The 15042-nt window shown below is 25.2% G+C and overlaps 1 protein-coding gene across 10 annotated transcripts in view; it reads right to left on the bottom strand.

Annotated features, from left to right (window-relative positions):
* LOC145293007 (histone-lysine N-methyltransferase SETDB1-B-like) overlaps positions 1-15042 on the bottom strand; it is a 166276-nt gene that overhangs the window by 73694 nt on the left and 77540 nt on the right. For 6 of the 10 annotated variants that reach the window (XM_080139265.1, XM_080139270.1, XM_080139269.1 and 3 more), the window contains exons 16-18: positions 7421-7468; positions 2766-2864; positions 2113-2187 (exon numbers count right to left, since the gene is read on the bottom strand). In XM_080139265.1, coding sequence (XP_079995391.1) covers positions 2113-2187; positions 2766-2864; positions 7421-7468 — 222 coding nt within the window. The remainder of the gene's footprint in view (positions 1-2112; positions 2188-2765; positions 2865-7420; positions 7469-15042) is intronic. The other 4 variants (XM_080139271.1, XM_080139274.1, XM_080139273.1 and 1 more) reach the window with 1 other exon arrangement.

Genomic DNA, 15042 nt, shown 5'->3' with positions numbered 1-15042 from the left:
TCAGCCACCAGGATCCTTTTCCTAGGCATCACGGGTTGCTGCCCACGGCCAATAGGTAACCCCATTGAGGGACTTTTATCCTCTGCAAGGGGGCAGTCGGCGTATTCTAATGCCCCACCGACAGGGCCGAGACAATCGTGGAGATGAAAGAGGTTGTGATGAGGGTTATTCACACGCTCACACAAGAGGACTTTCATGAGACCTCCCAGAAGTTGTTGGAACGGTACAACAAGTGCATTGCAACTGGAGGAGATTACTTTGAAGGGGATGAGAGTTTCGTGTGTGTACTATCAAGAAAAGTGCTCATATGAAAAAAGATTGAAAACTTATTGAAGGTACCGTATACAAATGTCCTTTGCAACCAAATTTTTTAAATGCAATATTATTATTTATATAATAAAGTCAGTTTATCAATTTTGTTCATTGATAGCTTTGCTTGTTTTTGTCATACAAAATCAATACTTGATTCTGGTTTATCAGGGGTTTTTGTTTTGTGCAGCATTGGCACATGTTCTTAGCAAGAAAAAAAAATGTAATTCGACTTCATTTATTTGAGAAATGATTATAAAATTAAACCATCTCAAGAACAAAGAGAATTACCTTTGTATTTATCACTATTAGGTTCCTTTCTACTGTTCGGAAAACTGCCTTTCTTTTTTTTTAAAGGATAACGTTTTTTTTTAAATTTCAATGTTAATATTAATGAAAGAATAATGCTAGAAAATGCCAAGCAAGGACAGCTATTATTCAATAATAAAAATGTAAATAATTTAAAAAGTAACTATCCATAATGCATTTCAGTTTGTTTTATGTAAACAAATATCTACGTTAATCTTTTGTTGAGTTAGAAAAATGAAGTAATCCTTTGAAATTTGAAAGGAATTTGGAAGCATTTAAACTTTCTTTAAAATCCTTAAATTTTCATTAAATGTTTTGGAAGCATTTTTTAGCCAACTTAGTTTATAAGTAGAGATTAAAACATTAATTTAAACAAAATTTATGTTGCTGTGCAGTATAAATGGATATTTAAAACATGCGTTTTAAGTAAAAACACTTATGTAACTACATGTCGAAATTAGTAAAAATGACAAAAAATGATAACAGAAAAATAATTATAAGAAAAAATAAGATTAATCGAATGATGTTTTAGTGGTTTAGTCTTTTCCGTATGACAAACTGACTTATCACCCTTGTTTTATTAATTTTCGCTACTTCAAATTAGAAAACGGCAGGTGATAATAGCAATTTTTTTTTTTTTTGCAAAAAACTACTAGCAGATCTACTGAATCATTTTATGTAATTTTTACTAATTTTGACATGACACATACATATGTACTAGGGTTTTTAATTAAAATTCATTATTTTGATTTTAAGATATCAACTTGTAATGCACAAGTGCCTAATTTACTTATAGTAATTTAATAACAATTTGGCTCAATAATTTAAGGACTTAATTTTCAAAATCTTAAAAAAATATTCCATATAATAATGCCGGGTAGATAGAACTAATTTCAATAAAGTTATTTTCATAAATCTTATCCCTAATATTCACAAAAAGTAAAAATTATATTTAGTAATTTAATATCACACAATTAACATAAATAGGTTAATGTAGTTTGCTTAAAGCAGAATTTGCTCATTTTTACAATAGCTATAACATGCATGTGTGAAAGTCGAACATGTTTGACGAAGGTAAGTTTTCCCGAAATATTACAATACAGATTCTCTATTTAACCATGCTAAGGCAAGTAAAAACACAATACATGTGAAAATAGTTTTAAAAAAATATATTATATTAATAAAAGGGGAGTCTGCATCAGTTATTCTACCATTATATTTTAATTTGCTTCAGTTTGTGTCTATCTATTACACCTCTGCATTGTATTGCCGTCTTATAAATTTAAGTTTCCTTTCTATATTATAACATTGATGCACATGATGATTAATAACAATTTTTTTTTTAAATGAACATTTTTTTTTATTTTTTTCACAAGAAAAATGTTTCTCACTTTCTTGTTTGCATAAGAAAACGGCTTCTCTGGTTTTATAAGAGAAACCGCAAAGCACCAAACTCTTAACTTGACATGAAGATTCATCACTGGAGTAACTTACTTATTTTCTTTCGGAGGATATCTCGGGAAGACGTAACATTATCGATATCAATTCGTTCTCCAAGGGCTTCTTCATCTGTAGGAGTAATAAGAAAAATAAACATTGCTATTAGAATCAAAATAATGAGCGTTAATAAGGAAAAAAGCTTAAATGATCACAACTTCTTACTTGATTCTCCAATTATTCATTTTTCTTTCAAACTATTTTTATTTATTTTCTTCCCTAAAAATTCCATTTAAAAACTTATCAAATTTGAAATATTATGTGCAGACACATTTTTATTTAACTGAACCAAGGGGAGGGGTATTTGTCGATTAAGATGTCAAATTAAAAAAAATGAATATTCTTGTGAATAAATTTACTTTTTACTTCTGTGTCAGCAGACAATGCTATCATTTATTTGCTTAAATATACTTCTCTTGTTTACAGATTTATTTTTTACTCAAATTGCATGGCATCTTCTTGGGTTGTTGGCATTTAATCAATTACATTCCTTTGCATTTTGTTTGTGTAAAGATGAGAAATTATAAATAATAAAACGTGTGGATGATGTTATGGATGTATAAATCATATTGAAAATTTGAAAGGTGGCATTTACACTTTGCCATTTAAATAACAAATCAGATGTAGAAGTAAAAGGAAAGATTTCATACCAAGGTCACCATCAGTTTGAGCAGCGAGCCGTTCCTGCAAAACGCTGGCCATGTCCCGACCTTGTTTATTACTGCTGATGCTGCTCGCCTGAAATTGTTCTGAAAAGAGAAACAGAAAAAACACATAAAAGGCGTTATCACAAATCAGATTTAAGGGAGTGAAAAGTCATGAGAAATGAGAAGAAAATGAGCTTTTCATAATGTAAAAGACATGTAAATTATTTCAGATTTCACATTTTTTTTGTTATGGTTTTTTTTATTATTATTATTATTTTCACACCAAACAAGGCATATTGCCATTTGGACGTAAGGGACTAGTATTTGAGATCATGTCAAACAGAGAACCATGACTTCTGCATGTTAGTATAGTCAGAGAAGCAGGAAACAGGGAAGGAATTCCAAAGTCTAGCAGTCTGAGGGAAGAAACTTTTAGAGTAGAAAATTTTCTGGTATTTAAAGACTTCAACAGTGAAGGGGCGGGTTTTTGCCACCTGTTAGGTCAGTCTGGATCATTCAAATTGCACAAATGCTACAAGTTCATGAGAGTACATTCCATTAAAATACTTGTGAAACAGACACAGGGATGCAATATTTTGACTATAAGACAGAGGTTGAAGTTTAGTTGATAGTGTGGGACCTTTTACGATCGTAACTCTTCTTCGGACCCTGTCTAAGAAGGAAAAACTACTGCACTAGCCAAGATGTGGCAATAATACTCTATAATTTCTCCTTAATTCCTTTTTATACTAAAAATAAACTGTACTTAACATTTTACTGCAAACGTACTTGGCTGCTTTCTAATGACTTGACATGAAAATGCAAGAATTATATATATATATATATATATATTATTGCATTTAAAATCTGTTTTTTTATTCTTATTTACTAATGAAAATTTTTTTTTTTTTTTAGAACTATGCAACAAATTAAATTGTAAATTGTTTTTAAAGGAAAAATACCAAATTATAAACTTCAAAAAGATCAAATTATTAAATAAATTTTTTTAATATTTACTTTGCTATTTAAGGCCCGATTTAAGTAAAAACACTTTAGTGTTCAATTTAACTTATTGCATAGTTTTAAAAAATAAAACTAAATTAATAAACTACTACTACTACTACTACTATTCTCATGGTTATTTTCACATTTTGGGCAATGATCTACTTCAATTACATTTTTCCTAATTTAGTAATCTGTATGTCGAACTTGATAACCTATACAGAATTTCAAACTAAACCGTTTATTTAATCTATGGAGTTAGATTGTTCTTGTTCTGTCAATCTTGACCAGATAGGGATTCTCAAAAACTATGCACCTAAAGAAGTCCAAGGTTACATTGGGCAAAGCATTGTGAGAAAAACATTGAAGATGAGAATAGTAGTACAAATAATCTAAATGATGTGAATCATCAATTCTCATCATGTGTAGAAATCCTGTTAATTCTTTCAGTTTGTTTTCCAAGAAATGTTGGATGTTCGAACTAAATCAATGGTTTGCATTTTTGATCAGACACTATCACCATCCCTCCAGTTGTGTTGTTTTAAAATAAAACAAAAAAAATACATGTTAAACAATAAATTTATTTTAATTTTTTGTTAATTAGTCTTGTAGCTAAATCTTAAATAAAATGAGGTTATGCATAGAACCGTTTCACAGCATTTCAAAAATAGGCATTCTGTCACTATAACTTTCATGTCATGAATTCTTTCAAATAAAAATCCAATACAGTTCTTCATAATCCAATCATTGATTTTGCAGATCGTTTAAGGTGATTTGAAAAGCTCTTTCTATTTTTACCACCAATATACAGATCATTGTTCTATCCCAGTCAAAATGAATGGCTCTCTTCTTGAAAAAGTCCCTTGTTTTGATAAGCTCTTAGAACCAACTTTGCAGCTGAATACAAAATGATCTCTTCCATTCTTTCACATCCTTTTCTCACAGAAGAGATGTTGCTAGTCTTTTTCTACTCTATCGTTATTTCCATACAAGGTGAGCAACTACATACCATCTCATTCATTTTAAAATTTTTTAGCAAAAACTTTCTTCATGTGCTTAACATCAAACAGAATCTCATGAACAGAGTTTCTTTCCAAGAAACTCCCATCTGAAGAATACATTGCCACAAGATTGTTCATCTGTCGACTACAACATGGTCATCTTCAAATTAAACATCAACAAATACTTTTTATATTATAAACCGTCCTTATAAAAATTATATTTTGTCCATTTCATACATTGTTTCTAGTTTTCTCATATTTTTCATCATTAATCTCATTAACTCTTATCCTTGAGTGGCTTTTAATTTTAATAAATGACGATTCATTAGTAAATAAAAATAACCATTGTTTTCAGAACTCAATAAATAAAATAAAAAAATAATATAATAAAAAAATAAAATAATTTCAAAGTAACATTGAACCTTTGATTACTCTCATCTTCATAGTATTATATATCAGGATCCTACGCTCGTAGGTAGAGATTATGTTAACTAGTAATGATTTTGGAAGTGTTACATTAAGTACATGTCTGGATAGCCTGATGGCGAATGGAGATGGACCCAATACACCTAGAAAAAACCCGCTAGAAGCTGGTGTTGATGATTACATAAGAAATAGTCACGTATTAAGGAATTAATTTTGATCTCTCCCCTAATGAATGAACTTCCCTCCCCGATAAAACCTTTAAAACCGCCTTATGTTTCCATACGTGAGTTTTATTCGTCTTGAGTTAAACAGCTGATCACAGTCACTAGACGATGCACCAAGTATCAGTATCAATGGTCACACACATGGAAAACAACAATGGAAAGAATTAAGACCATATGTTAAAAAAAAAAAAAAATTTAATTGAAATATTCCTTGATTGCTCACTAGCGATAATGCATGTGTGCACAAGTAAGCATTCATTAAAAACGCACAAGTGAACGTTTATATGAAAAGACAATGTGCTTCCCATATGTTTTTTTTTGTTGAATATTAAAGATTTACGAAAGCGTTACAATATGACCTGCCTGTGACCTTCATACAACCAAAGACCATTATTTACTCGCAAAACAGGTGTCTAGTTTATACCATGAAATGCAGGAACTATAGAATAAACAGAAAAATTGTGGAAATAAAAGATAGTATTACAAAAAAGTATTGTACAACACAACAACAAATTCAGTGGAGAAATAGTCAGTTTTCTAGTTTTTTTTGTTTTTGTTTTTTTTTTAAACTTCCAAAAGAAATGACATTTACAAAAAAATAACATTTTAGAAAAATGAAGCCGAGATGATTTTGTAAGACAGTTGTTGTTTATGTTAAATTTCTTGATTTAAAAATGATCTCAGCTCCATTTTTCATGTATTATTTTGGTGTTGGAGATTAGAATTTTTCAGATGTTCGTTGATTGTATTCTTTGTTGTGTATAGTTCTCTCACCAAAATAATGGATTCAAATAATTACTACAAATAAACAACAACAAAATGCCTATTGATGATGATAATGTCAGAGATGGAAAGCGTTGAAGATGAACCATAAAACAATTGTGGATATTTGCTATACCAATTACTCCTTATATGCAGAAGATTGTTTAAAGAAAATAATTTTTTTAAATATGGAACAAAGAAAACAATTTTTAATCAAACTTGACGAAAGAAGGATTTGCTGCAAAAATATAGGTATCTGTGTATAGCATGCTAATGAAGTGTGCATAGATTAATTATATACAAGATTTATAATGTTGTTTAAAGATAAAAAAAAAAAATTAAGAAAGCAACATTACTAAGTAAGCATTTCATAAAATTGGTTTCTTACACAACTGGTCATATGAAATATGAAGTCTAAAATATAAATGAATGCCTAAAAAAGAAATTAGTTAAAAGTTAGTTAAAATCTATATAATAAAAATGAACATATATATGCTTTAATAATCATGTATGCCAAGTTATTTTATAAACAAACTAAACAAAACAATCTTAACATAATAAAAATAAAATCTTTTAATAGACACACAAAAAATATTACCTTGTAATTAATATTTCTGACTAAAATAGGAATGAATCTATGGGAACAAGGAACTTTTATTTACGGATGTGAGACAGAATTGATTAATTTAATTTTTTTTTTTTTTGTAAAACTTTTTCATTGTGCATTTGTTCTTTAAGTCGGATTTAACTTGAAATTTTCTTGTGATGTGGAGGGATAAGTTTTACCTCACATGTGACAACAGGAAATTAATTGTTATTAATTAAATAAAATTACTTGCTAATCTCCTAGGCAATGCTGGGTAGCCCTGCTAGTTAAAAAAAAAAAGAATCGATTGGAGAATCAATGAAATTAACAATGCGACCAGTTATTAAAAAAAAAAACAAAAAAAAAAAACTTCCCAATTTTTTTTTTTTTTAAATAAGGCACTAAAAAAAAAATCTTTCAATTTGTTATTTAAAAAAAAAAAAAAAAATGGCTATAAATACTATCAGAATTATATTTTAAAATTTAAAAAGTATCCATAAGTTTTCATATGACAAGTTCATTAAAAATCAAAGAAAATGAGATCAAGATCTTAGTTTTGTAAAAGAAAATAACAATGCTAAAAAATTTTAAAAAAATAAATAAAAGCACACACAAATAAAGGGAAATTTTTAACTGGGAAGTCCTAATCTGGCTTACCTCTAATAAGGACCCTGTTGCCGGACATCATTGGGCTATGTGCGTGAGCTGAATTGCAACAGTGGTTCAAGGGGTTAATTTCATTCATAGTTGACAGAAGGCAAGTAGGGGTCTAATTTTGTTTTATTCATTCCACTGGGGACAGTGGGAATTAACAAAAAGCCCACTAAATAACTATAAATACTTTCTTTTTATTATGTAATCGAAAACTGATGAAGTTAAAAATGTACAAATATTACAAAATTACCAGAGAAAAATTTAAAACACTTAATTTCATTTTTTTGTTTTTTACATTAAAATAAAATATATTCCCAAACGGGCATTTAGCAATGACTGCTTTAGCCAATTTTCATATAATCTTCAGGTTTTGGAAACAATATGAATCAAATAACTTAAGCTAGTTTTTATATAAACAAAAGGAATTCATGTTTAAGTTATTTAATTAGCATTCAAAAGGGTTGAGTTTTGCCTTTTTCTTTGAAAAACTTTTTTATAAAGTTTGGTCACTTACCAAACTGACAATGGAATTAAAACACTACATTCACATTCAAAATAGAACAATCTAATATACATTCACGTATATGCAATTGACATCCTATGCTTAACTTATTAATATATCATTTTAGAAAATGATATTTCATTAATTGACTATTTGCTCATAGTATTTTCTAATTTGATGATTGTTTCCATTTTATAATAACACATAGTTTGATTGTTTTTTTATATCATAGATAAAAACTCAGCATTTTGGAGGAAAAGAGTTTTTCTAGTCAACTTATTTCCGGAGATTGCAATTCTTTGTTTCATCAACTTTCCCAAGCAGAAAAAAAATTATATATATCTTCTATAATATAAAGCTGAAGATCTGTGTGTGGTCACGAATAGGCTCCTATATAGTTGACTATTTTAAAAAACTGATTACATATAATGATAGATGTATTGAGGATCAGGAATGGGTATGTTTGATCTGGCAGTACGGTGGCTCATAAAAATTGTGGGGTCTACGTTCACACCTGGCCCCCAAAGCATGGAAAAAAAAAAAAAAAAAAAAGTTTAGAAGGGTTTTTAATATAGATGTACATAAGAATACTTTGATAAGTACGTTTCAACTTAAATAGGGCTGGTATAATAAAATTGTGGGGCCTGCGTTCGCGCCTGTACTCCATGGAAATACGGCACAAACTTTAACAAAGACTTTTCATATCTATTTGCGGATGTATACTTTGATAATTATGTTTCAGTTTGAAGAAATATGGTATAATAAAATTATTGGGTGTTTGTTCGCGCCTGACCTCCATAGAATGTAAATATGTCACAAAGTTTAACAAGGTTTTTTAAAAGGGGTGAGGGTCCACAACAACACCTTAACTTTAATCTTAATTTACGTTAGCTTTTATTTATTTTTTGGAGTTGAATCATATTGTGTCGAATAAATTCACCTCATAAATTCACGTTCTTATTAAAGTGAAAGCCAAAAAAAAGTCGGAACTTTAGACAATTCTCGACACAAATTTTGCATAACTGTTTTTTTCCTTCTTAACTTGCACGTGGCACTCTTTCGAAAATAGATAAATAATAAAAAATAAGAACGTTACTTGTTATCGTGTCAAAAGAAAGAAAAAATCCTGTTTACGTGATTGCGTGTCTTTTTAAAAACATTTACATAACCTTTTTATTTTTATATCTGTTTAAGCTTTTTTTTGTCAGTGTACAAGAAGGAATTCAGTTGATTACAACCCTTTCTGCATGTTCTTTACATTACAATAGTACAACCCTGAATCCGACGCCACAATACTACACCTTTCAATACTGTAAAACTGAAACAAAGCTGTTCTGCTTGAAAAGGGCACCATTTTCTTCTTATTCATATTGATTCTTTGCTTTAAAAAACTAAAGTAATTACGTGTTTACTTTTTTAATATCCCATTTTGCTGTTTCGGATTATTTTACTAAAGTAAGTAAAGCTTCATTATTTTTCAAAACTGTTTTTGTTTCTTTGTTTTTTGATATTTCATTGATATTATTTAGTAAGAGTGTTTAGCAGAAAAGCCAACAAACGACTACCCGAAAAAAAAAATATATATTACCATAGTCAATAAAATATATATATATATATATATATATATATATATATATATATATAATAATTATAAATAAATAAATATATATTACCATAGTCAATAAAAGAAATAAATTTAAAAAAATGAATATATATATTACCATAGTTAATAAAAGTTCAGTTCATGTTTTTTTTGTTTTGAAATAGTTTTTAATGCTCTTTACTTGAAATAATTTCAGCGAACCGAAATTAAAACGAAATTAGATAAATAATAAAAAATAAGAACGTTACTTGTTATCGTGTGAACAGGAAAAAATCCTGCTCACGTGATTACGTGTCTTTTTAAAAACATTTACATAACCTTTTTATTTTTATTTATATATTTGCTTAAGCTTTTTTGTCAGTGTACTAGAAGGAATTCAGTTGATTACAACCCTTTCTGTGTGTTCTTTACATTACAATAATACAACCCTGAATCCGACGGTGCAATACTACACCGTTCAATACTGTAAAACTGAAACGAAGCTGTTCTGCTTGAAAAGGACGCCATTTTCTTCTTATTCATATTTATATCGATTCTTTACTTTAAAAAACTAAAGTAATTACGTGTTTACTTTTTTAAGATCCCATTTTGCTTTTTCGGATTATTTTACTAAAGTAAGTAAAGTTTCATTATTTTTCAAAACTCTTTTTGTTTCTTTGTTTTTTGATATTTCGTCGATATTATTTAATAAGAGTGTTTAGCAGAAAAGCCAACAAACGACTACCCGAAAAAATAAATATACAAGAAATAAATGTTACCATAGTCAATAAAAGTTCAGTTCATGCTTTTTTTTGTTGTTTTGAAATAGTTTTTAATGCTTTTTACTTGAAATAATTTCAGCGAACCGAAATTAAAACAAAATTTGAGGCGATAACTACCTAAATGAATTTTTATATAAACTACACATGCCATAATCGAATATTCCTCAAGCACAAAATAACGGAAAACATTAAAATATGTTTATAAATATTCCTTACGTTGACGGAACTCTCTTAAATTGTTAACACAGAATGCTCAAGTGCCCCTCCTTCAAATTGAAAACGGGGTTCTCCATTTCAAAGTCGCTGCCATTTTAATTTTTTTTTAAACCGGTTCATGAATTAAAAAAAAAAAAAAATTTTTTTTACAAACTACTTAAAAATACAAACCAATGAACTTTTCTACCATAAAAGTAACTTTTATTGACTATGGTAACATTTATTTCTTGTATATTTTATATTATATAACACTTTCTCTTTGTAAGGAAACATCATTTTGTTGGTCACTCTTGGCTATGAATGGAAACAAAGTTGATATAAAAATATTTTCGCGAAAATTATCTTTACTTTCATCATATTTTGCTTAGGGTAAAATTTTGGAGTATCAAAACCTATTTCTTTACAACCCGCTCCTTTTCATAACCTATCATATTTTCATCAATCACAGTCCATTTTCTGTAGGCTGTTTTTGAACCCAGTCAATGACAGGTACTTCTGCTAGTATATATATATAAATTCATATTCCTGTCTGATTGATTGTTAGTTTGTTCACAATTTGATTAATAGATACAAAAGCATCCTTACTTTACTCTCTCATTTATTTCTATATATAGTGTGATTCTTGAAAACTATATACAATTAAGAAATCATCTCATTTGTATATTACATTAAGAAAAATCGATTTTATTAAATAGCGGTATCTAGCATGAGAATTGCTATAAGTGTTCTATTTAAAATTGTTATTTATTAAATTTTAAACAAAAATTATATTGATAATATATTTAATTAAATATATTTGGAATTATTATTCTTACATCGATTTTTAAAAAATCTTTTTTTATAGTTATTTGCCCTTCGGAACATAAACAAAAAGAACTATCACCAAATAAAATTTGATAATCTCAATAAATTTCTAGCTTGAAAAAATAATTCCGAGTAGATAGAGAAATGTTTGCCTTTTATTCTTTTTTTAAATATTAATAAAAAAAAAACACTTACGAAAAACTGAAAAGATTTCATTTGTTTGTTTTTATTATTTTTTTTAAACAGTTATACAGAAATCGGTAAATTTTTACGAGGTGACAAAGCGTCGTTTAACACCTAAAAAAATAAAATAAAAAATAAAGATCTAATGCCCCCCTCTAAATACCACAATTTACACTTCTTTTTTCACATTATTCTCATAAATTACAAACTTAAATTTCTAATTAAAAAAAAAAGGTAAATTTTTATGATGTGACCTAGCCTAAAAAAAAAAAAAAAAAAAAAAAAGAGAAAAGACCTACTGTTTTGTCCTAATACGTTTAAACAGCCTTTATAAATAATATGAAAGACATTTTGAAAAAAAAAAGAAAATTAAAATTTTAGAGTGATCACTTTTCCATGTATATTTAACGTAAAATAAGCACCATCTTTTTGGCCACCAAGCGTTAAACGAGACATGTAACCTGTAGCATTTTTTCAAGTTTGGCAAACGAGGAGGGGGGCCAAACATGACAAATACAATTTTTTTTGTTGGTGGGGGGCTGAAATAATCAAATTATTATGACAATATTGAATCTTTTCATGCGCATACTCCTCAGAAAAAAATTTTTTCCTTTTGCTTAGAAAGAATTATGCATGACAATCTATTGTAAGAAAAATAGGCATTCTATAGACGATACAGCATTGCATTTACATTGGCCACCATCTTGGAATATATATATATATATAATATATATATATAATATAAATATATATATATATATATAAAATAAATATATATATATAATATAAATATATATATAAAATAAATATATATATATAATATAAATATATATATATAATATAAATATATATAATATAAATATATATATATATATATATAAATATATTACATAAATATATATATTATATAAATATATATATATTATATAAATATATATATTATATATATATATATTATATAAATATAAATATATATATATAATATAAATATATATATTATATAAATATATATATTATATATATATATATTATATAAATATAAATATATATATATAATATAAATATATATATATATATATATATATAATATAAATATATATATATAATATAAATATATATATATAATATAAATATATATATATAATATAAATATATATATATAATATAAATATATATATATAATATAAATATATATATATAATATAAATATATATATATAATATAAATATATATATATAATATAAATATATATATATATATAATATAAATATATATATATATATAATATAAATATATATATATATATAATATAAATATATATATATAATATAAATATATATATATAATATAAATATATATATATATATAATATAAATATATATATAATATAATATAAATATATATATAATATAATATAAATATATATATATAATATAAATATATATATATATATAATATAAATATATATATATAATATAAATATATATATATAATATAAATATATATATATAATATAAATATATATATATAATATAATATATATATATAATATAAATATATATATATAATATAAATATATATATATATATAATATAAATATATATATATATATATAATATAAATATATATATATATATATAATATAAATATATATATAATATAAATATATATATATATAATATAAATATATATATAATATAAATATATATATATATATATAATATAAATATATATATAATATAAATATATATATAATATAAATATATATATAATATAAATATATATATATATATAATATAAATATATATATATATATATATAATATAAATATATATATAATATAAATATATATATATATATATATAATATAAATATATATATATATATATAATATAAATATATATATATATATATAATATAAATATATATATATATATAATATAAATATATATATATATATATAATATAAATATATATATATATATAATATAAATATATATATATATATATAATATAAATATATATATATATATATAATATAAATATATATATATATATATAATATAAATATATATATATATATAATATAAATATATATATATATATATAATATAAATATATATATAATATAAATATAAATATATATATAATATAAATATAAATATATATATAATATAATATATATATATATATATATATATAATATAAATATATATATATATATATAATATAAATATATAAATATATATATATAATATAAATATATATATATAATATAAATATATATATATAATATATATATATATATAATATATATATATAATACAAATATATATATATATAATATATATATATATATATATATATATATATATAATATAAATATATAATACAAAATATATATATATATAATATATATATATATATATATATATAATATAAATATATATATATATATATAATATAAATATATATATATATATAATATAAATATATATATATATATAATATAAAAATATATATATATATATAATACAAATATATATATATATATATATATATAATACAAATATATATATATATAATACAAATATATATATATATTATACAAATATATACACTTGTGCCCGATATTATTCATACCCCCTCTTGAAAATTGAGTTTATTAGGTGTAACTTTGTAAGAATTTATTGTTTACGTCCATATTGATACATGTTCTTAATAAACCTCTTCTGATCATTTTCGTCATTTAAAATCTCGGGATACTTGTAATAAAAGAAATATACAGCTATTTATAAAATCTGCAATGTTCAAAAATAATCATACCCCCTTATTTTTCAGTATTAATCGAGTTTCTGACTGTTTGTTTCCTGTTTGATTCTTATTTTGAATGCTTTTATACAACCTTTGATTAATTTCATTTCGTTTTTTGCATTTTTCAGAAATTAAAATGATATCAACTGAAAACCAAAAAAAGAATAAAAATTATTAGAATGGGGAAGAAAAAAGAGCTTAGTAATGATCTTAGGACTAAAATTGTGAATTCACATAAGGATGGTTTAGGTTACAAGTCAATTTCCAAGAAATTTGAGGTCCCTACAGCAACAGTACAGAGCATCATCAAAAAATTCCAGAGCCACACCACAACAAACAACTTGATTGGCAGAGGAAGGAAAAGGAAACTGTCTGCTAGAGCCACCCGGAATATTGTAAGAAGTGTTAATGCAAATCCAACCACCACTACTAAGGACATTTTAGAAAATCTGGAGTCTTCTGGCATAAAAATATCAAGGCAAACATTGCAAAGGACTCTGCATGAAAATGGTCTGAAAGGAAGAAGACCAAGAAGGACTCCATTGCACACCGGAAAACGCCTTGCAGCACGTCTAAAGTTTGCTAGGACCCATGTGATTCTCCAGAGTCCGTTTTCTCAAGTATTTTGTGGACTGACGAAACAAAAATTGAATTGTTTGGCCATATGGATGCTTCTTACGTTTGGAGGAAGAAAGGAGAAGCTTACAACCCAAAGAACACTATACCCACGGTGAAACATGGT

Source organism: Euprymna scolopes, chromosome 14 (assembly GCF_053919585.1).
Source record: "Euprymna scolopes isolate OS-2025 chromosome 14, ASM5391958v1, whole genome shotgun sequence".
Classification (NCBI taxonomy): domain Eukaryota; kingdom Metazoa; phylum Mollusca; class Cephalopoda; order Sepiida; family Sepiolidae; genus Euprymna; species Euprymna scolopes.
This window is presented reverse-complemented; position numbering and strand designations above follow the sequence as displayed.